This window comes from Grampus griseus (genome assembly GCF_964374135.1).
Source record: "Grampus griseus genome assembly, chromosome: 21".
Taxonomy (NCBI): domain Eukaryota; kingdom Metazoa; phylum Chordata; class Mammalia; order Artiodactyla; family Delphinidae; genus Grampus; species Grampus griseus.
Genome location: NC_139015.1, coordinates 18,695,893 through 18,720,264, shown reverse-complemented (window position 1 = coordinate 18,720,264; position 24,372 = coordinate 18,695,893). Strand labels below are relative to the sequence as shown.

General features: G+C 36.1%; 1 protein-coding gene across 4 annotated transcripts in view; it reads left to right on the top strand.

Annotated features, from left to right (window-relative positions):
- The window catches only part of TUSC3 (tumor suppressor candidate 3), a 183,014-nt gene extending 159,268 nt beyond the window's left edge, over window positions 1-23,746 (top strand). For 2 of the 4 annotated variants that reach the window (XM_082680493.1, XM_082680490.1), the window contains 2 exons: window positions 6,290-6,364; window positions 23,295-23,746. In XM_082680493.1, the coding sequence (XP_082536619.1) occupies window positions 6,290-6,322 (33 nt within the window). In that variant the 3' untranslated portion in view covers window positions 6,323-6,364; window positions 23,295-23,746. Of the gene's footprint in view, window positions 1-6,289; window positions 6,365-9,923; window positions 10,015-23,294 lie in introns of those variants that run through there. The other 2 variants (XM_082680489.1, XM_082680492.1) reach the window with 2 other exon arrangements.
- Window positions 23,747-24,372: the final 626 nt, after the last annotated feature.

Here is a 24,372-nt window from a genome sequence, read left to right as displayed (position 1 = left end):
TTTGACTTTTTTCGTGGTAAGAAGGTGATTGACAGGATAAAGAGAGAAACTGGAGAGTACACAGTAGTTGAGTGTATATTGCTATGATATTAATCAATGCAAATGTGCAAAGTAATACATGAAGTAGAACAAGGGCGTGTGTGTGTGTGTGTGTGTGTGTGTGTGTGTGTGTGTGTGTGTGTGTGTGTGTGTGTAGGCATAGGCATTAACAATCTCAGAGCAATAGAAAAAGTCTCAGGAACATTATAATTTATCTAGTGTATATTTACATCTCTTTTATTCTCTTTTAATGTTGAGACTCTTTATAAGCATAGTCAAATGGTTACACCCATCAGATTAATGACAGAAAAGCATCTGTTATTCCAGAGTCAGACATAGAATCTCTTAGAGATTTGTAGGACCTTTCGTTAGTCATTCAGCCTTCCACCCAATGAAGGAAGACCTACACATTAACTCTGACAGATAATCTTCAAGCTTATTCCTCTGTCTATAAATCAGTCCTTTATCTAAGAATGTTTATGTTACCAATGTGATTTTTTTTCCCGAAATGATAAGTATTATGTAGGCTCCCTTTTAGCCAAAACTGTTTTCAGTGATACAGTAGAACTTAAGCTAAATAATTCTCAATACTCAAAGTCCTTAAGTTTAAAAGTATCTTTAAATAAAAGAGCAGGGGTTGGCAAGTTTAAAGCCATTTTAGTTTAATTCATATATCTTAATTACAGCCATCAAGTTTAAAGTAGGTTCACAGCTCATTCCTTGTTAAAGCCTACTCACTTTTGCGGGAAACATTCTGAGTACAAACTCACACTTGGTTCCTGACTCTGCTGCTTTCTAATAAAATATTTTATCTTGGAGTTGTACATAACACCTGTATCTAGTAATCCCTTTGCTTTAAAATTCCTACTTCAAGATCATAACACAAGGGTTTACTAAGTTTTTCATTTCTTTATTTTCACATAAGAGCAAAGCTAACTTCCTCTCAGACATAATAGTTTATAGTATCTTTGGCATGGTCTTTTAGATCCTCTATAGCAAGGGTTGGCAAACTAGGACCAGCAAGGGCCAAATCCAGCCTGTCTTTTTTTTTTTTTTTCCTTTGCGGTACGGAGGCCTCTCACTGTTGTGGCCTCTCCCGTTGCGGAGCACAGGCTCCGGACGCACAGGCTCAGCGGCCATGGCTCACGGGCCCAGCCGCTCCACGGCATGTGGGATCTTCCCGGACCGGGGCACGAACCCGTCCCCTGCACTGGTAGGCGGACTCTCAACCACTGAGCCACCAGGGAAGCCCCTGTCTACTATTTTTATAAATAAAGTTTTATTGGAACACAGCCACACCTTTTCATTTGTGTATTGTCTATGATTACTTTGCACTACAATAGCAGAGTTGAGTAGTAACAATACACCATACAGCTTGCATAGCCCAAGATATTTACTTTCTGGCCCTTTAGATAAAAAGTTTGCAAACTACTGCTATGTAGAATATGAATAGTAGAAAACAAAAACCCACAACAGCCTCATTACCCCAAGACAGTTGCTTTCAACTTTTTATTATCTTTCTTTCCCTACATTTCTCTTATTTATTTTTAAAGAGATGAGATTATATTGTTTTTGAACATTTTCACTTGACATAAAATTTTATGCTTATACATTATGTTAAAATAGATTTAGCTATTTTGTTCCTTTGCTTCTCCCCCATTATTTTCATCTAACCCTCTCATCATCCTTACTTCATTCCTTCTATGATCTTTTGGTTTCCAACTTTTAGACACTAGCTTTGTGGCTTTGCACAAGTTATTTGGACCTCTCTGGTGGCTTCAGTTTCCTTATTTGTAAACCGAGGATAATAATGATCTTCCAGTATCTACATCAAAGAGTAGTTCAAAGAGTAGTTGGTACTGGGTAAGACAGTGAACAAAACAAATTTCCTACCCTTTGGGGGCTAACATTTGTAGTGACAGGACAGAGACAATAAGTAAATTAAAAAGATACGGAATCTAAAATTTCTTTAAAAAACAATGTTAATAGAGAAAAACAAAGCAGGAAAAAGAAGTACAGAGTTCAAGGGAGGCTTCTCTGATGTCATTGGAGCAGAAACCTAAAGGAAGTGAGGGAGTGAGTTACATGGACATTGGGGGGAAAGAGTATTCAAGCAGTGGGGTAGCAGTTGCAAAGATCCTGAGGCAGAGGGGTTCCTCTTGTTGGCAGAATACCAAGGGCATAAGTCAGAGCAATCAAGGGCAGAGAAGTATAGGAAGTGGGTCAGGATATAAATCAGGTACAGCCTTGGTGTCATTTTGAGGTCTTTAGATTTTACTCAGAGTGAGATGGAAAGCTATTAGAGTGCTCTGAGGAGAAGAATGGCATTACCTGACTGACTTTAACGATATATTAGAAAGTCCATACTATCTAAGGCAATCTACAGATTCAATGCAATTCCTTTCAAAACACTAATGGCATTTTTTCACAAAACTAGAACAAATAATCCTAAAATTTGCATGGAACTGCAAAAGACCCTGATTAGCCAAAGCGACCTTGAGAAAGAATGACAAAGCTGGAGGTATCATGCTCCCTGATTTCAAACTATATTAAAAAGCTATGGTAATATTATAAAAACAGTATGGTATAAGCACAAAAACGGACACATAGATCAGTGGAACAGAGAGCCCAGAAATAAACCTGTGCACTTATGGTCAGTTAATCTACAAAGGAGGCAAGAATATACAATGGTGAAAAGACTACCCCTTCAATAAATGGTGTTGGGAAAACTGGACAGCTACATGCTAAAAATGAAACTGGACCACTTTCTCACACGACATACAAAAATAGATTCAAAATGGATTAAAGACCTGAAACTATAATACTCCTAGAAGAAAACATAGGCAGTATGCTCTTTGACATAGGTCTTAGTGTTAATTTTTTGGATCTGTCTCCTCAGGCAAGGGAAACAAAAGCAAACAAGTGGGACTACATCAAACTAAAAATCTTTTGCACATTGAAAAAAACCATCAACAAAATGAAAAGGTAGCCTACTGAATGGGAGAAGATATTTGCAAATCATATATCCAATAAGGGGTTAATATCATAATAAACAAAGAACTCATACAACTCAGTATCAAAAAGCAAACAACCTAATTAAAAAATGGGCAGAGGACTTGAAGAGGACTTCCTCTTTTCTAAGGAAGACATATGATGGGCAACAGACACATGAAAAGATGCTCTACATCGCTAATCATCAAGAAACCACAAATAAAATCGACGATAAGATACCACCTCACACCCATCAGAATGGCTATCATCAAGAAGTTAATAAATAACAAGTGTTGGCGAGGATGTGGAGAAAACAGAACCCTTGTGCACTGTTGGTGGGAATCTAATTTGGCACAGCCACTATGGAAAACAGTATGGAAGTGCCTCAAAAAAATTAAAAATAGAACCAGCATATGATTCAGCAATTTTACTTCTGGATATTTTATTTACCTGAAGAAAACAAAAACACTAATTCTGAAATATATATGCACCTGTGTTCATTGTAGCATTATTTACAATAAGCAAGATATGGAAGCAACCAAAGTGACCATCAATGGATGAATGGATAAAGAAGATATGGTGTGTGTGTGTATGTGTGTGTATGTGTGTGTATACACACACATACACCATATATATATGTATATATACACAATGGCATATTACTCAACCATTAAATAAAAAGAAATCTTGCCATTTGCAACAACATGGATGGATCTGAAGAGTATCACACTAAGTGAAATAAGTCAGAGAAAGACAAATACCTTATGATCTCATTTGTATGCAGAATCTAAAAAACAAATGAACAAAACAGAACAAATCAAAAACAGACTCATAGATACAGAGAACAGGGTGGTTGCCAGAGGGCAGGTGGGTGATGGGTTGGGCAAAACAGGTGAAGGAGATTAGGAGGTACAAGCTTACAGTTTTAAAAATAGTCATGGGGATGTAATACACAACATAAGGAGTATGGTTGATAATATTGTAGTAATTTTGTATGGAGGGGATAGTTACTAGATTTACTGGTGGCAATCATTTCCTAGTGTATTTAAATGTCCAGACACTATGTTGTATACCTGAAACTAACATAATATCGTATATTTCAATTAAGAAAAGATAGAGAATATTTCTAAGACTTAGGGGTAGGAATTAATTTCATAAGCAAGAAACAATAACCAAAGCTCATAAAAGAATAATAATTTTGACCATACTGAAACGCAAACCTTCTGCATAACTAAAAAATTTAGAAGACAAGTAGAAGAATCTATATGCAACACTTCAATCAATTCATATCCAGAAAAAAGTGAAGCATTTGCTAAGTTAATAAGAAAAGTATGCGTTTGGAAAAATGGACAAATAAGCACTACACAAAAGATTAAACAAAAAAGAATTAACATATCGAAAGATACTCAGACTCACTATTGATACAGATCCCCACTCAACAATTTGATAAAATCAATAGTTCAGCAATACCAACATAACGTTTCTTCGGCAATGTTAAGAGAAATGGAAACTCTTAACACTACTTGTTTTACAGAATATGATCATACCTAGTAAATTTGAAAATACACATATCAGCCTCTCAAAAACTCTACCTCTAGGTGTAGACCCTAGAAAAATATTGCATGTGTACATGTAAAAAGACAGTCTTTGTAGGAGTATTTGAAATAGCAAACATTGGGAAACAAATGCCCATCAGTAAGATGAAGCAATAACGTGGTACACTCTTATGAAAATCTTACACTTTTGTAACAACATTGTTTGAATTTGTGTGAAGTTCAAAAGCAATCAGATGAGCAGCATGTAGGTCACATAGTTTACATCATAATAATGCAGCAATTTACAGAGAGACAGTAGTAAAAATAACACATATGAAGATATATTAACAGGGATGTTACACTTGAGTGACCATAGTTAATATCCAATAAAATATAATTTGCTTAATAAATAACTTCTCGCTAAGTGCATATTTATGTCTGTGTACTAATAATACACACACACATATATTATGTACACATGGGTGTTCATGTATTCAGTTTCACCCTGAGAATATTGAATATATGGCTTTACTCTCATTAAAATTTTAAAGCATTTAACTTTTAAAACTTGTTTTCCCCAGAAATAAAAATAGTGTGATTTTCCCCAGTTTTATAAAGGAATTTTGGAAGCTACTGAGCAGATGGTGTCATAAAAGAAATATTTGTTTCGTTTATATTATCTATATAAAATCATTTTTAAGTGTCATTTGTATTTTGAATATTTATAAAAAATGTTTCTGTGATAGTTAAAATAATCCAGAACTCTATGAATTTTCAGTAGATCAAATATGTACATAAATGTATAGATTAGAATTTTACATGAATATAAAAGGGTGTTGGCAAAAAAAGATGAAAGGAGAACCTTAATTTAATTCCTTATTAAGGATCTACATCAGCCCTATCAGTCTGCTCCAGAGAACTAAGTTAAGCAGTCAAAATTCCCTGTGTATCCACCGTTTGAGTGATACAAGCTTTTAATTTTTCGATCATTATTGACAACCTCCTATGACTCTGGACTCGAGGGAGTTTATATCAGTAAATTGTCCAAAACACCTTAAGAATAATGAATCCTTAAAGTCCACAAACTAACATACTGCTAGTGCAAAACATTCATTCTGTTACCTTGTCCTTTCAGGCCATGACGACATGATTGAAACACAAAGAACTTAGTAATTATCTAAATTTCAGAGGTTTTCAAACTGTGTTATTGTGGATTTCCTAAAAGTTTCGTGGTATACATGTGTGTCGGGCAGGGAGATGGTATTGCATGGGGCTGATAGTGGCTTTTTCTCTTGGATGCATTATGCGTCCAACAGAGGTTGGTTGGTTGGACCCATGCTGAATATATTCTAATTTTCTATGATTGCCAATAAATTGTCATTCTAATTGTAACTGGTGTATACCTTTATGTATAATGTGAAATATCATTATTGGTTTTGAGAGTTTATAATTCATATGCACTATGAAAGTTCTGGAATTTAAGGGCATTTAGAATTAGACCTTTAAAATCTCAAAGTTTCAGGTTATACAGTCTAAAAATTAAGGCATATTTAAATACACAAAGAGCGGTAATCTTATGTTATATAAAGAGAATAAATTGCATTTACCTCTGTGTGCGTTTGTAATTTAATCATTCTGGGACAGAACACATTGTGTTCAGATCCAGAAAAATTAATAGATTTTATTTGCATCTATTTCTACTGTTTCCTTGACAACTACTATAGACGCTGCTATCACCATGGGGATGGTTCTTCTAAATGAAGCGGCAACATCCAAAGGCGATGTTGGAAAAAGACGGAGTAAGTCTCTGTGTTGGTATTTTTCTAAGTTTGTTTTAGTCTTAAGCTTCATTTAAATCAAATGGGAAATAGATAAAAGTCCTTTGTAAATGAGCTTCTAAAGAAATGTTCTGGTTTGAAGACAGTTGTGGTGTTCCTTACTTTTTTCTGTTTCTTGGATGTGTGTGTGGCAAATACTTAAAAATACATTTCTTCCAAAATGGGACTGGGTGATTTTCTGTGGAACTGGATATAAAGAAGAGCTCTTATTCACCCTTGGTTGGGGTGCTCTGACGCATCTCTGCTGAAGCTGTAGTCTCTGTAGTCATGTCCACCCTACAGGAAGGGTGGAAAATTCTGTGGGCAGAGTCTTCAGAGGTTTTACTGGCTAATGATGTTTCCCTGTGCCACAAGAATCAGGTATGCATTCAAGGACTGACTCAGAGAAGTTTTTGCATAGGTCTTGTACCCTGAAATACTATACTTCCGATTACCTCCAAAACCTCCTTTTAGCAACATTTAGAAAGGGGGCATTTCGTGATACCATGGTTTCCAGTGTCTTTGCCTTTTCCAATGATATTCCAAGATTTACAACTCTACCAACTTCCAGCACTATGTCTTAACAAGGTGACTACATTTTATCCTTTGACAGAACTGTTCCTCGGAGGGAGTTGTAGAAAAAGAATACATGTTTATAAAGTAACATATTTTTGGCAGGAAAAGGGAAAGAACACATGGGAAAAATCTTCTGCCCTGATGAGCAGAGGTTAGGAAAGGACAGACAGCCTTACATTCAGTATTTCCCGCCACAGATCTTTCTATAATTAATATAAAGTCCCCATGTGAGCTAACGATTATGCTTCCAGAAACCTGTAATTAAGATTTTTCTCAATATGCTTTGCATTTCTGAACCCTTTTTAAAACCCAGAATGTATGCGTGAGGAACACAGGCATCTGGAAAAGACTCATAATTTATTAAGAAGTTTAAAATAAAATCCATTATTCCCAAATTCCCAAATCCAAATTCCCAAAATTATGGGAATTTTAGTTATGGTGACATGTATATAAATCAGTCATAGTGATTTCTAAATATAATTCTTAGGTATCTTAAGTGTTGAAATGTTTTGGATGAAACAGACACTTTAGTCTAACCTCTGTTTTCCCATGATGCCATCTATACACTGTTAGAAAGAAACTACACAAGCGACGAACGCATTACTTTCTTTAGTTAATCATTGCTCAGAACATCATTTTATGATTTATGTTTTGAATAAAGAATGTGACGTTCTTGGGACTGGCAAGTAATATTTATAAGGACAAATTCTTATGTGTTTATATATATATCATGTATCCTTCATATTAAAATAGTAAATATGTAATTTTTTAATTGCAGGTCTATAACTATATATATATAAATAATCACTCCAGCCCCCACCCACTGCCAGTTTATTTATTTGTGTGTCTGTGTGTGTGTGTGAGTGTGTGCGTGTGTGTGCGTGGGGGGGCGAGAAACAGACAGAAGGGGTGGAGAATGGGAAATATATTTTTTAAATTATCCCTTTTGACTCCAGTGTGATTTTTATTTTTGATATAATACAAGTACTGTGATTATTATTGCCCAGGTCAGAATGCGTCTGTGTCGTCATAGCATTTTCTTCTCACAAGCATGTTATCTCGTATGGGCTGCAGTGGTTTGTTGGGTCATTACTGACTCCTGTCTCGGGTCCTCTCCCCCACGTGCGAGTACTTGAGTAGCATCATTTTGTTCCACTGCATAGAATCAAGTAATATACTCTGTCTTACTTGATCACGTTTTGAGGCTTATTTCCCATCAAACACAATCAGATGAGGCTACCAAAAGCAGCAAAGGGAGTGAAAAAGTGTTTTACTCAGCTTCTGGAGAAAAAGACAGAGGAAAGGAAGAAGTATTTGGTAATGCCAAATGTAGGAAGTAGAAAGTAAAGCATCATGTCATTAATTCTGGGTTTACTAAGATTATTGTAAGCACAGTTGCTATGTCTAGTGGCTAGTGTCTGTCATACTTGGACATTCCACAATCTAAGGGAAAAAAGGTGTTTTTCATTTCTGCGGTATTCAGCAACTGTTTTTGCTTTGCTTTCTGCCAATATTCATTTGAAGTTCACCTTCATGAGTGTTACCTGAAATGAAATGCCACAGAGGCTGCAGCTCAATGCTATTAAGCACTTAGGACTTTTCGCAATTTGTTCTCAAAACTGAGAGAATGGTATTCCTACAGAGTTGAAAGAAAACTGACAGATTTCTAGACCATGTTTTAACAATGCCATACCTTATCTACTCCCTGATTTCCAGGGTTGTAATTAAACCTGGTCTAATTTATATGCTAGAATAATTTAAAAATCGTATTTCATCACTATAGCAGTATATAGAACCGTTTAATCTTCCTTGTTTCCGTCTGTCTTAGTGTGTTTAATCTCTTTTGTCTTCCCCTTTCTTTTATAATTAATTATATTAGATATTTCAGTGTTTTTAAAGAATTCCCTGAAACTAACGAAAGGATACAAGTATCGCACAAATGTTTTATTCTTAAGAAACGGTTAGCTATTTCTTATTAAGAACTAATTTCTACTTATTTACAGAACAGATTTAAATAAATTTCTATTTCTCTAGATATACCTGTTTTCTTTTATTCTAAACATACCTGCATTTAATTGGCTCAGATTTTTAAGCATTTATGTTTTGTTTATTTTACTAATAGCAATGTATCTTATTTAATTAAAATCCAATATATGTATTTGCATACATTTTTATTATGTATATAATATATATTTGATTAGTCATCTACTTTAGAGTAAACTCTTCCTAACCATAACAGAAAGGAAAAGAAATTTCCCTGTTGTCAACTTGCCTTGGACAAAGTGACACTGAAAACCTAGACCACAGCCTAAGCACATTCTGCTGTAAAATACACGTGTGTTCCTTTGTAAAACAAACAGTAATACCGAGACACTATTACCAGCTATTTAGGGGGATTTTCTCCTGCTTTGACTGTCACAGAGTTCATATTTTCTCACTCCCCAAGCTTTTGTTCCTAGCCTTCAGTGCGCTGGGACGAACTGTTATTTGTAAGGAACAGGCTTTTACTGAGGCAATAATCTAGCCAATAACCTAAAATTACATTTCTCTGTAAATATTCCATGGCATCTGAAAATAAAATTCTATTGCACATTCTAATAGTGCAAATGTCTCTGCTAACATAGCCAGTAGTTCACAATGCAGGGGCTGATAACCTTGTTTGCGGTTTATCACATGTTTTGTTGTGTTTTGTTCCGATCCCTCTGGGGGCATTTTAGTACTTGTAGGAATTCTGTAAGAGAAGAAAACCACCAGAAGACTTAGATCACTTTTGTTGTTTTCATACCCCAAATAGTACATTTTCATTGAGAAGAATGTGGAAAATAATGATTATCTGGTTTGTTGTACCTGTGTGTGCCATGAACTGTTACATGTAAGTATACTGTGATTAACTGAATGCATTTAAAAAATATAAACATTTGGGTTGTGTGTGTCTAGACCAATGGAGTTTTCTGTCTCTTTCTAGTCATTTGTCTAGTGGGATTAGGCCTGGTGGTCTTCTTCTTCAGTTTTCTACTTTCAATATTTCGTTCCAAGTACCACGGCTACCCTTACAGGTAATATCATTATACTAATGTGACTGTTTTCATTTTTAACTAATAGAATAAATAGAATTTCATTGGTTAATATATATTTAAGGATTAATATAAAGTAGCTAACTTATTTGCCAAGTGACTTTAAACTCTGTTAAGCAAGTTTTTGAGCACCTGCCATGTGTTCTGCATAGACCATATGAAGGAGATATAAGGCATGGTTCCTGCTGCCTAGCATAGCATAGTTTTATTTTAGAGATACATGTTATATGCATATTACATATGTACATAAACAGATAGCAAAATGTTTTAAATTTTGTGGAATTTATCAAAATTTCTTCTTGTCTTGGTTTGCCTGTCCATCATGATTTTTACTTCATTTGCAAAATTTTTTTCTCATAAAAGCTACTTTTCAGTGTCCAGTAACTTATATCTTTTGAATTCTGCAAAGTTTTAGCTTTTTTTCCAATAAAAGCAAACTTGAAAGGGAAAATTAAATGATAAAATAACGTCTGGTCACTGGAAGTTGTATAATGAATATCTCCTCTAAGATTTTTACCAACATATTTTCATAATTGGGGATGGAAAGATGTTGAAAATTTATTCCAAAATGATGTATTATAACCAAACTATACTTTTCACTAAAGCAAAATACAACTGATGTGCCAGATTAGAGTTGTCCGGGTCATGAATTAGGCAGATTCACTTCTTGACCACATTCCTCCCTCAGCTTCTCTGAAAGGAATAAACATTCCACTTTCTCTTTCTCTAGGGAGTCCTTCTAATAACCCATCCTTCTCTCTAATTAATAAGTAAAGGCTCTGTATTTCCTTTCTTAGAGATTTTGAAAACTCTTTTCTGTTGAGATAGTAGAACTAATGATATATTGATAGAAAATAAAATTTCATACCTTACGTCCCTTTTGTATGTGAACTGAGCAATTATATTAAGAGAATGTTTCTACATAGGTGATGGCAGCAATGTATAGCTTTTTCTGGGGCACAGAACTATTCCCGTGACAGAGATTTGATTCTGGGCTTACAATGAAGAGCAAGACGCTTCAGCCCTACCTCTCTGTTTTCTCATACAGACAGAGGCACATTTCCAATCTCTTCTTCTCACACCCATTAAAAATAAATGTACTAAAGGAATGGAAGAAATGTGAGTATCAGATCTGAGCTGTGAGGCCATCTACCTTTAATCCTGCCTGCAGCGTAAGTGAATTTTTAAAAAAACATTAGTTCTGCGGGCAAGAAGAGTAAGAAGAAAGGCAATTGAAGCCTCCAGTTTCTTGATTTTATTCTTGACATTGGCTATCTAATTTTGGTTTTGAAATGTGAAGTCAGACTAATCAAATCTCAGATTAAGTAACGCCCAGGAAAGATGACGTTCACGCTCTTCTTTTCCCCTGCCCTACGATTGAGAAGCACGGTTCTGTATGACTGGAGCCTTAGTTTGACTTGCATGTTTTCTGTTGATGGAATTTGTAGAAGAGTATTTCTATTTCTCTTAAGTTTTTATTCAGCGTGTCAAAAACAGTTAAATTAACTCATTTCAACCTACAGCATTTACAGTGTCCGTGAAAGGTGTCTACTTTAATAAAAGGTGAAGTATAGTAAGGGATGTTGTGCGATTCTTAAAACCTATTTAGTTGACGGTCAGAAAATAGGGGAAGGTAAAGAGCAAATTCCAGCTTTCCTTATACATCAGAGCATCAAAATCTAACAAGAATATCATCCCCTATCTAGATCTTCCTAGTCATTATATTGCTATGTTAGAACAAGTAGAGAAAAGTTGTTTTTCTCGTTCCATGGAATAATGTTACATTTGACAGCACTATTTTGTTATGATATGAAGAGTTTAAGTTTGTCCTTTTTTCCCCAAAAGTAGTTGTCATTTAGTAGTATAAATCTCTAATCCTCTGATTCTTTACCAGGAGTGGACATGTAAATCACCGGGAAGCTTTTCAAAATACATATTCCAGGCCTCACCCTAGATATTCATAGTGAGCATTTCTGAACCAGAGTATATGCTTATTTCTTTACGAGTGTGGCATCAACCATTCTTATTGTGTCACAGTCACACTCCCTTTCCAAGGGCCCACCAGGCTAAACAAGGACTGGGCTTGCCGTTAGCTGGCCTCACGGGGCTGGAAGTGGAGATGTAAGGAGTCAGGTGGAAATCACGCCCAAGAGTGGTTTGTGAATATGAAATTTGACATAGTTTAGATGAAAACCCCTAAGAGGAGCTGCCAAGAAACAGACTCAGAACAGAGCTCAGCAAAAAAACCTGGGAAACCCAGTGCACTGAAAGACTGTGGCATGTCATTACAGAGACATGAAGGCAGGATCCTGGCTTTGGCCTCCACTCTTGCAAACTCCACTGTTTGCTGCGCTGTTCCAGCTCTTCCACGGCCCACTTTAAATCATTCTCTTAGTTTATTCATCTCTTCCCATATCCCTTCAAAGCTTTCTAATATTTCTCTTCAGCCTCTTAAGAACTTCTGTTTGTCTCTGCTTTCCTGCATTCTACCTTTTCCATGGATATAGTGATGCCTTGTTCATCAAGCTTCCATAAATCCTTCTAGCCCTCCTACTTCATAGCTCTCCAATCATTCATCATCAAATTCTCTTGCCTTGTCAGGTTGATAGAATAGGTTATATGTGTTCCCTTCATTACATTTACAGCATCCCTCTGAGCTAACAAAATATGGTAGAGGGGAGCATTATGAGAAAAAATCCCAACTTTGCATCTGGAAAGCTTTATTCTCTTATTAGTCTAACACGTGCATATATGCCAGAGTTACTTTAGTAATGGTAGGTATTGCTTTGGGGTTTGTTTTTAATCCACTGCATCATTTTCCTTCAGAATAAGGTTTTTTCTCAGAAATTTTATCAGTTCTCTTGCGAATGATTATGATAATAAATAGATGATTAACATCAAGAGCAAGTGTTGCCAAAAGGACTGGAGGGAGTATATATACCAGAGATTTGGATAAATCCTCAGCTAAGTTCTAAAAACCTGGCAGTATAGTGAAAACAGTTTCTGTCCAACTAGTTCCCTGGAGAGAAAGCAAAGGTGATGGCAAAAGCCAGAGTGAGAGAGGGAATAAATGAAAGAAAGGACAAGAGAAATAATTCTGGGAATAGTTGAAAGATGACACGTTAATAAAAAAAGAAAAAGAGACGATTTCCCACTGAATTATCCTATGGGAGAGGCTTGGTCAGTTATGAACATAGTACCACATTCTGAAGGAGCACTTTGCATTCCCAGAAGCACGTGTCTGTGGCACCAGCATTATAGTATTTGATAAATAAAAAACAAACCAAATCTTGCTCCTATCGGATAAAAGTAGTTTGTAGGGAATGAGAAAATGAGATACTCGACACCATCATTATAGCAAGAGGAAAGGTATTCCATATTCCAGAGGTATGTCTTGGCCTGGGTACTTCTGAAAAGACATTGTGGATGCCCATCTTCAATGAGAGCTAGTGCCTAGTATAATGAATCATAAACCCTGGTGACCAAGAGCTAAATCAATCCAATCCTTTGTGCCAGACATACATTGAAGTAGGCTTGCAAAAAAAAAAAAAAAAAAAAGCTTTCTCAACCAAGACCATTTCCTTGACTTTGAGATGAGCTGCCAGGACAAATAAACAGTTTTCTTCAAAAAGAATGGAAAAACCTCCCACTTCTGCCTACTTTAGATGATACCAGTACTTTGGATAAGACGAGAGATGTCCTTTACTGAAAATGCATATTTGAACATAACACCATCTACTAACTGAAAAACACCTTTAGCCAGGGGCTTTGGCTCCAATGCCAAAGTACTCTCTTGGGTGTAATGCCCCAGCCTTTGGTAGCCTTTGATATCTGTGTTTTAGGTTTGTGAATTAGAACTTTTGTACCAAGAAATGCCTCTGATGCACAGGACTATGTCCAGAATTATTTTAAAACTAATTTTTTATTTCCTCACAATTTTGAATTGTCTGATATACAACCTTTAATTTCTTCTATAAGGAATGATCTTTTTTCTTTTCATTTTTATTTTAATTTTAAACCTCACAAAACCTTAAACATTCATGCGCTTCCTATTTTCTGAGTACTTCACACTGCTATTGTTTTTTGTTTTTGGTCTATATACTTGCTGAAAGGGATAAAAGTCTGTTACATGTTTACTCTATTTCCTTAAATCGTCCCCACATTTTAGTCTTAAGGGTTTTTTTCCCCACAGTATCAACATGTTTCATGCCATCACTAAACTCTCCCAGATCATCTTTAAGTTTCAATAAGCAAACTTCCCTCATTTAAATCCCTGATCTACCTGTTACTAGCTCAGTGACTTTGGGAAAGTTAAGTAACTTTTCTAAACCTTGGTTTTCTCATTTGTAAATGGGAAATGTTTACATATTTTGACATTTGTAAAGATTATATGATGTAAATCACTTAGCACATTGCCTGGTACTTAGTAAATGGCACATAGTATTAATTACTCAATAACTCTTTGATGCTAATTATTCTCATTAGTTCTGATATAAAGATTTTACACATTTATATTTAATTTTTCCTAAGCAGGATTTTTTTACGCTAAAGATTAAGCAACTGTTGTTTTGGGTTTTTTTGTTGTTGTTTTGAGGTTTTTTTTCTCTTTCTTTTTGATGTATGGTTGATGTACAATATAAGTTACAGGTGTACAATACAGTGATTTACAATTATTTTTTGTCTTTTTGTTGTTGTTGTTAGGGAGTTTGGGATTGGCAACTGTTGTTTTTTATTTGCAGGATTCAGTTGGTGAAGAACAGATTTTCCCTGAACCTTTTGATGAACTTAATTGGTCTCTCGAATCCCCTGAAATTATCAGTGAAATATCAAAGATTATTAAGAATTTGATGTAATTACCATCTGAGCCATAGTTCAGAAAAAGAAGGAATTTTATTCTAGTGATAGCACTGAATTCATCTTGTGTATTAAATAAAGATTAACTTTCGGGCTTATTCCATTTTCTAAGAAGAGTAAAATGCTAGTGGTCATACATGAGAGTCTTCCATTATGGGTAATTACTTTCCCACTGTTTTCCACTGACACACTGATTCAAAGTTTTCTTCAAAAAATTTCTATAAAACTATTTGACATATCAAGTCTATTTTAGTAGGAAAACAGCATGAAACATTCTCTAGTAATTCTATCATTTTGTTTCCTGTTTACGAATCTTTGGTTGTCTTTGAGAGGTATGGTATAATGGAAAAATAATGTTTAGAATCACAAGATCTGAGTTCAAATTCAGTATATAATTTTGTATGTTATAAGAACTCTGGCTCTGCAGTCACACGGATCCAAGTTTGAATCTTCCATTCTCTCTTCACTAACTTTGGGACTTGGAGTTACTTAACTTTTGAGTCTCATTTTTCATCACCTCTAAAAGTAGTGTTTTTATGGGGTTGGGTAACAGCTTTGTTAAGCTTGTTTCTTCATCTGTAAACTTGGCATAATAATTAATACCTATCTGAGAATTTTGAGGGGATAAATTATATAATCAATTTGTAGTGCCTGAAAGGTAGTGGGTTCTCAGAAGTAATTACTTAACCTACCTCTTGCCTGTACTAGCCATTTCAGCACTTGGTTATTCAGTAGCACCTTACCACGTTTCATTTTTCATTAAGTATTCATATGTAACTTTTGTGTGTTGCAGTTCTTTTCATTCTAGAGTATCGTAAGGTATTTTAGAGAAGGTCTTTGGAAATGCCTTTTTTATATCTCCAAAGTGTTGTGCACATAGTAGGTGCTCATCATATACTTGTTAAATTGAATATGTTTATTCAAAAACATTTTTTATGTATTCCTTACCTAACTGCAACAGGAACCATTAAGATAGAAACATAATGGAGAGGAGAGTATTGGTTTGCCACAGTGCACAACTCCAGAAGGTGGAATTCACATCACATGATACGCCATGGAGTTGTCAGGTTGTTCCACACACCCAGAGGGGTGTGTGGAGTGTGTAAACATTATTCCAGACACCTGGGCTCTAAAGATACTTATTGCAACCTCAAAATGATCCTGAGCTGGCTGGCATCAAAAGTAAATATAAAAATGTGTATTAATTAAGCTTACAATGGACATAGAAACTACTCCATTGTCTTAACAAGATACTTATAATTCATGATGGCTTTGGTTACTTTGAGAGATGATAACCAAAAAAAGGATTGACATTCAGTAAGGGAAAGTACAGAATAATAGGTAGACATGAAAGATATTCCTAATGAATTTTGAGAAAAGTATGCTAGTGAACAAGCACAGCAAGGCAAAAAATCCCAGGACATACACTATGTAACAGTATCACTTTCCTTTCTACATCTTACTTAGATGTAGATCTTTCATTTGTAGGGATATAAAACACAATCTTGAGCCGTACAAAAATAAAACACAGAAATGGTGTGGTGATCAATCCACAATATGTATCATTGATGAGAATTTCACTGGGATTGCCTTTCTGATGCTGAGTTCCAGCTTTGAAGAATGACGTAAAGGACCAAAGACTTAGAGGTGGTTCAGAGAAGAGCTGGAGTGCTATAGCGGCACTTCTGTGTGTGTCCTATCTTATCTACATAAAGAATACAGTGCTAAATCTTTGTAATACTATTGTACAAGTGGAAATCGAATCTTAAGGACTATTTTCTCCATATTGTTGTATTTCACTGTGGTGTATTGGAAAGTGATCTGGACTTTGAGTGAGAAGATGTGATTTGGACCGTGGCACTTTAAAACTGTAACCGCAGGCAAGTCTTTTCATCTTCTCTGAGCCTCAGTTTTCCTCATCTTTCGGATAACAACCATAATATTTATCTCATAAGTAAGACAAGTTGTGGCCAACTATTGTTTTACAAATGCAAGATAACTTAGAACTATGAGAGCTCGTATCCCAGCCTTACGCTGTTGTACTTAGCTGCTACAGGGACAAGCCCTCAGATGAAGTTTTCCAGCAATAGACTTTGACCCATGGACTTAACCACTGACAAATTTTTTTAAACAATAATATTCGTATGCATGCGTATGCCCACCACTTCAAACAAAATTTAATTCGATTTGGCTACTTCTGTTTTATTACTTGAGGGAGGAAAGCAGAACAGTTGACAGAAATATGTTTAATTCTGCTGAGGAAAAGTATAGTCAAATGCCTTTTCCACTAACAAACAATATAAGCTTTAATATCCAGAATAATAAAATACAAGTCTTCTAAACACGGACTGATTTTTTAATCAATATTTGATACTGCAGAAATAGATACCAGGAACCTGCATATAAATCCAAAGTGATTTTTATAGAACACTCAGAGTCCAGGTTTTTTGATTTCGCACTGCAGTCCCTCAAACCTCAGAACACATGGTCTGAGCAGAGACACACACAGCAAAGGAAGCTCTAGAGGGTTATTTCTATTGTGCAAACACAACTTTCTTACGCCGGCAGAAACCCCACCACTCAGCAACCCCTGAAAGGAGGGATAGAGTAGGAAGCTCCTGTGATCTAGAAGTTCTGTTGTTCACGTGTCCCCCCACCTTACTCCACATACTAGCTTTATTGGTCTTTTCCCCCCAGACCTAGCATCCACGTCTCTGACCACACCTAGTTATAATAATAACGTTATCCAGACTCTTCCAAAGTGCCCCGCTGTGTAGGCTGTAGAGAAGAGGCCTCAGCAGTCGTTAAACTTGACAGCTCTCACCGTGCGTAACTGTAGGTATATCAATAGAAAGGTTTCCATTCCCAAAGATCCCTTTCCCAACTCCTAATAAAGTCCTGAATTTCTTTAGGGCTTTATTTTAGATCATGTACTTCAGACCTGAAGACTTTTCTGGATTTGGTAATTTTCTGTTACAAAGAAGAGAGCCCCAGGGCTTTTGGCTGCAGAGGCCTGGCTGACAGCCATAACTACTTCTCCCTTGCATCCCCTTAGAACACTTGTGAATATAAAGGTTAGAAAATCCTGAGAACAGTGACTCATTAAGTTCTACTAGCTACAAGGCCAGGGGAACAGGAGTGAGTTCACTTCTTTGGCTCCAAGATGAAATCAGAGCAGCTGCCCCTTATCCACACAAGTGATTTCTGTGCGACCGAGTGCCATTACGTAACCATGAGGTCTGACTTCTTTCCCAGTTTGAGAACAGCAAGTGAGAACATTAGACAAGAAAATTCTGTCCAGCTGAAGATCTTGGTAGAGAACTTAACCTGCTCCCAATTGGACAGAATTCATTCATTCAAGAGCACCGCATACATTCTGGTTTTTTAAAACACTGGGGAACAGATAAATTAATTAAGAGAAGTCAAAACAAAATGCAAACCACTATTTGGTGCCTGTTCAGATATTTCACAGGAAGAGAAAAGGAACAAACATTACATATTACATGTAATATGGGTCTCCAGTAGCCACCCAATAACCAAATCCAGATGTCTCTTCTCATTCTGCAACCCGTGTAACCTTTCTAGGACTTTAGTTAACTAGCTCCTCTTGGACAGGCTATGCCCTGGATTTTGTAACATGGCACGCTTGGACCTTCCTTTTTCCTTTTAGATTACTTCTCAGTCCCCAATATACATGTTAAATCCTGATCTTTCTCCTGAGATCTAGAAACAGACCTTAATACCACATTAACACCTCACCCTCAACCCCAAAGCCAAGCTCATCTCTGCTCCAAACCTGTGTCTCCTGCCCTGCCCATTTTCCCTACAACACTGTTATTCTCATAATCATACAAGGTAGAAACCTTGGAGTCAGTTTGGTCTCCAACACTTGCTATCCCCACTGCTGCTGTCTTAATTTATATACCTAGTATCTTTTTCAGAATATCACCCAGCCTCCTAATTTATCTCCGTGTTTAGTCGTTATCATCGATAAGCCATCACTTACTCGAGAATAATGCAGAATCTTTTAAGATATGCACAGATTATGCTGCTGCTTCATCAAAATCCATTGATGGCTAACCAGAAAGAAGGAAAAGTTAATACATGTTCCTTCTAGAAAATATCAAGAAACTGAATAAATTTTTTTATAATCCCAACACTCAAGTTGGGATGTCAGCAGTTTGACTTGTATACATTTTGAACGTAGGGAAGGGTTATATTAAAGTTTGGTTCCACCTGTTTCATCTTCCAGCACAGTCTTCACTGTACCTTGTGGTTTAGAGCAGGGTTAGCAACTACTGCCTTTGGGCCAAATTTAGCCCACTGCCAATTTTTGTGTGCCATGTAAACTAAGAAAGGTTTAAATCACTGGAAAAAAGGGAATACTGTGATGTGACAATTATATAAAATTCAAAGTTCAGTGTCCATGAATAGAGTTTTATTGGCACACAGCCAGATTCATTTGTTTATGCCTCGTCTTAGGCTGCTTTTGCCCTAGAGCAGCTTAGTTTAGTAGTTCCGAGAGAGACCTACGGCCCGCATAGTTTATTCACAGTGTGCTGACTCCTGGTTTAGCCGTATGGTGCACATGGAATCTGTTCTCATAATTTGTCTTTCCTCCATCAGCTCCTTTCGCTTAGGCTGTTATCCCTTCATTTCACTTGTTCCCAGTTTTTTCCTTTGTTTGCTTGTTTAAATTGTTCTTTGCCATCTTATCAAGTGTGTCACTGTGTTATACTTTATTGTATCCAGGTCTCTCTCCTCTAGAGAAGAAACATAACGGCCATGACTTTCAATCATTCCTTTCTTGCAACCCCTTCTATTCTACACAGTAGATGATCAGTAAGTCCTGCTGAATACTGACTGAAGCTGACTTCTGGGGGCCCTGAATTTGAGGAAATAGTTACTACTTTAACTAATCTTTCTCTAGAAAAACTTGATTTCAAATAATAAGCTTGTTTATGAACTTTTGGAATATCACTCCCCAGCAAGTCAGGGACTGCATTTTTATCTAAATCCTGAATATCTGCTACTGTGAGGGAGCATTAGCAGAGAGCCAGATTTAAAGGGAGAAGTGCTTTGACTTTGTATATACAAGGCCCCTCGGCATCCCTGATGTACTTTAAGTAATAATAAAGTTACACACTAGAAGGGAATATTTGCATCCCTGTAGCCTCGGAGAAGGGGAGCTTCTGGGGCATATTTGCTGGTCCTGGCCTCTGCCTGTTCTTCCTGGGTACAGGTCAATACCCTTGCCAAGTAGCATCCGTCTTATACTGCTACCTGAGTTAGGGTTGACCAGGCATGTATTCACTTGAGAATAAGCCAGCCACGGTAGTCAGTGTTATAACTGTATAGACTACCATGTATAGACTACCATGAACTGTCATGAGATTCATTCATGACAGCAGGTGGACAGAAGTCCAGACAGAAGTTGATTGTGGTACCCAAGGCAGCTTCTCCCTCTGAGGAAACAGACTGCAACACTGAAAAAATACATTCCAAATAAGAGGAATATATTCAGTTTTTAGCATTCAACCGTTTTTAAGTATGATACAAAAGGATTGTATATGTTTTATAATAAGCCTTATTAGGAAAGTTATTATCCAAACAGTATTAGAAGCATGAATCTATGAGAACCATTAGATGATACATCAACATTAGACAGGTAAATGTGAGAAGAGCAAAAAGTATGTCAGACCCTGATACATAGAAATGAGGGAACTTATTTCTTGAGTGATGAAATCAGTATAAAACATTCATACTGGAATACAACTTGGACATTTATATAATAAAAAAATAAAACCAAACATGAACTATTGAATGATTACCTGGAGAATAATAGTTCATACTTTTCTAAGAAACATTTTAACAAAATATTTGACACTTTTGTGCCTCAGGTATTTCCGGTGTCTTGAACAAATGCTTATAACTCTTTATGAAAAAGATTATTTTAAATATAAATTAGGTAGTACTCTGCTAGATTAAACTTTTATTTTAGTACAATAGAATGATTAGTTCAAAATTAAATATGTATTTCTCATTTCATAATAATATATAAAAAAAGATTATTTTAACAGTTTTCTAAAAATATTTCAGTTTGGAAAAAACCCTGGCGTAAACAAATACCTTGGTAACTAAGGATTCTCAGTCTATTTCAATATTAAGAAAATACAAAGTTCCTTTTACCCTGTGAATGTAGCAACATATAAAAAGTTGTAGAACCTTTTTAACCTTTCCAGCACCAGAAAGTTAGCAAGTATAAAATGACCATAAAGGTCATATTACTATTCTTGCTTTTATGATGGTAATACTTTTAGCAGTGCTAAAAGGTGATCTTTAGTATTCCATCGCTGGAAATGTGCGGACTATTTTTAACAAAAAAAAGGAAACTATAAATTCTCAGGTTTCTTTTTTTGTGTGTGGGGGGGGGCGGGGTACGCGGGCCTCTCGCTGTGTGGCCTCTCCCGTTGCGGAGCACAGGCTCCGGACGCGCAGGCTCAGCGGCCATGGCTCACGGGCCCAGCCGCTCCGCGGCATGTGGGATCTTCCCAGACCGGGGCACGAACCCATGTCCCCTGCATTGGCAGGCGGACTCTCAACCACTGCGCCACCAGGGAAGCCCTCTCAGGTTTCTTTTAAGTTATAAGTTTTTCAACTTTACTTATAGTTTTAAATATTTTGTGATCAGGTTTTCTTTTTTCATTAACCCTTATTCTTCAGTCAGCTTTATCTTCAGGGCAGTCTTTTAATTGAGGACAGAAAAAGCCGAAGTGTTCATCTACACATGACATATATACCTGCTTTGCCATCAGTGTTGTTAAGGATTATATGGATTGAACAGCATCTGTATCTTAATGTCCTGAGGAATTTTACTTCTGACTCTTCATGGCATTGGTTACCCTTGCAGGACTTAAGTCATAACTTGTTATCTCAAAAACTAGAAGCAATGTCTAGTTGCACCTAGATATCAGCACAATGATTTCTGTCTTGTAATTTAGTAATTCCTCAGAAACAGATACAGGGTAATAAAAAGGTTAGTTTGTATTGCATAATTACTTTATTATATAATGTAAACCAATATAGATAACATATTTAAAATATGTTTAAATGTTTCATGTAATGTTTTATAATACATATATTTAATTTTAGCATATAGTATCACCAGGATTATAAAATATTAGCACTGGAAAGAACTTTAGAAATCATCCAAAACAACCGTTCTTTTCACTAATGAGGAAACCGAGGTTCAGAAAGATGAAGTAACGTATGCCTAGGATATTATAATTTAAATGTTCAAGTATTAAACTTACTAGTTTGAACTTTTTCCCAACTACATGGCTTTTCAACTATAGTAACCATTAATATATTTTTTTAATATTTAGTTAAGAATTGGTTTATCTCTGGTTGTCCTAAAATTATGTTGTCAAGACTTCAGAAGAAAAAGTTGCTACCTGTTAGCAGAAAGGTACAAATAACCAACAAAAGCTTGAAGAATGTTATTTAAATTGACTCACGATTTTACAAACGTAAATAAATTTCTTTTCATAGGTTAAAGTTTTGCTTAGGGAAGTTAAGAAAGGAAAAATAGTTACTTTTTACTTGTATTTCTATATGTACATACAGAAATACATATTTGTGTTGTTTCATCAGAATCTGATGATATTTTTATTATGATTTATAATATATTCTTTTTTGGCTGTTCAATATAATGAAATTATAAAATCCTCAAAAGTCTTTAGTTATTTTAAGAAATGCATTGTAGATTAAATAACCAGAAAAAAATATTTTGTTTAGGACGTTGAAACGGCCCACTCCAAATATGTGTTTCAATCCATTCCCTTTTGTTCCCCTACATTGTCAGTTTAAATGCCGATTTAACTAATGGTCTAGCTAACAATGAGAACGGCTGACAGAAGTTACCCATTGGGAGATTAGGATTGACATGTACACACTGCTATATTTAAAACAGATAACCAACAAGGATCTACTGTATAGCACAGGGAACTCTGCTCAATATTCTGTAATAACCTAAATGGGAAAAGAATTCGAAAAAGAAGAGATAGCTGTATATGTATAATTGAACCACCTTGCTGTACACCTGAAACTAACACAACATTGTTAATCAACTATTTTAAAAAAAAAAAAAAAGAAGTTACTCAAACTTAAACACCACAAGTTCAAGTTCTTATGAACAACTGCTTCCACCCCTGACCTATTCTTACCACAAGCCTGATCCCATTACAGGAACTAGTTCAGAGAAATTGCCCTGATATAAAAATTAGAATGAGGTGAAATAATGTAACTGTGACATTTTTATTTTATATTTACATGTACTAATTTAGAATGGGATAAAAAGCACTTGGTGTTTTCTTTATTTTCAGCCCAGAATTTTCTTTCTTTTTCAGCTTTTTAATTAAATGAAGCCGAGTGGGATTTGCATAAAGTGAATGTTTACCATGAAGACAAAGTGTTCCTGACATACTAGTTCAAATTCTTGAGTTCATTTCCTTGCTGATTGTGATAATCCAGCTGTTTCTTGTACAGTTTTTTTAAACGTGAGTTTTCCTAGTAAACTTAATTCATAGACATGGATGGTTAAATTTAATATGGAAAGAACAAAGGCATCATCGAAGTGTTTTTCAAGCACATTATATTCACTGTATGCAATAGGTTGAAATAAATGACAATGCAGTTATGAATTCATGCTTTTAAACTGTTCACTCACTAGGAAAGAAAACCACAATGTTAGTAAAGGAAAACTATGAAATGTATCTTCATTCTTGGGATTGCACAGACATAGATGTATGCATGAAAATGTCATGTACTGAAAAATTATACTTTCTGCAGTTTCAGTATAAAGGACATGTATGGTTACAAATAGCGTTTTGTTCTTTTTTGTTTTGTTGTTTGCAGTACGTGGGCCTCTCAATGCCGTGGCATCTCCCGTTGCGGAGCACAGGCTCCGGACGCACAGGCTCAGCGGCCATGGCTCTCGGGCCCAGCTGCTCCGCGGCACGTGGGATCCCCCCGGACCGGGGCACGAACCCACGTCCCCTGCATCGGCAGGCGGACTCCCAACCACTGCACCACCAGGGAAGCCCGCGTTTTGTTCTTATTCATCATAATTAGGTAAAGGAAGTAGGACAGGGAGCTGGATGAATACTACTCAGATACCTACCCTGGGACGTGGAGGTCCTTCCCAGAATAAAAATGTAAAGCCAACATGACTAAATCAACATGCCTCAAGGCATCAGGCAACGAAAGCAACACACCACAACTAGGAATTAATTCTTCTCCAACTTTAGAAGTGTCACCCAAGAATCCAGACTTACAACCACAAAACTAACCCACTATGGACATTGTGCCCTTGTGTTATATGGAAGAAGCATGCCATCAAAACCTTATTCCCAGACCTAGATATAGATTAGTTATCCCAATATGAGGGACTCAATGATGCTTTCTTGAAAATCAAATATAGGAGTG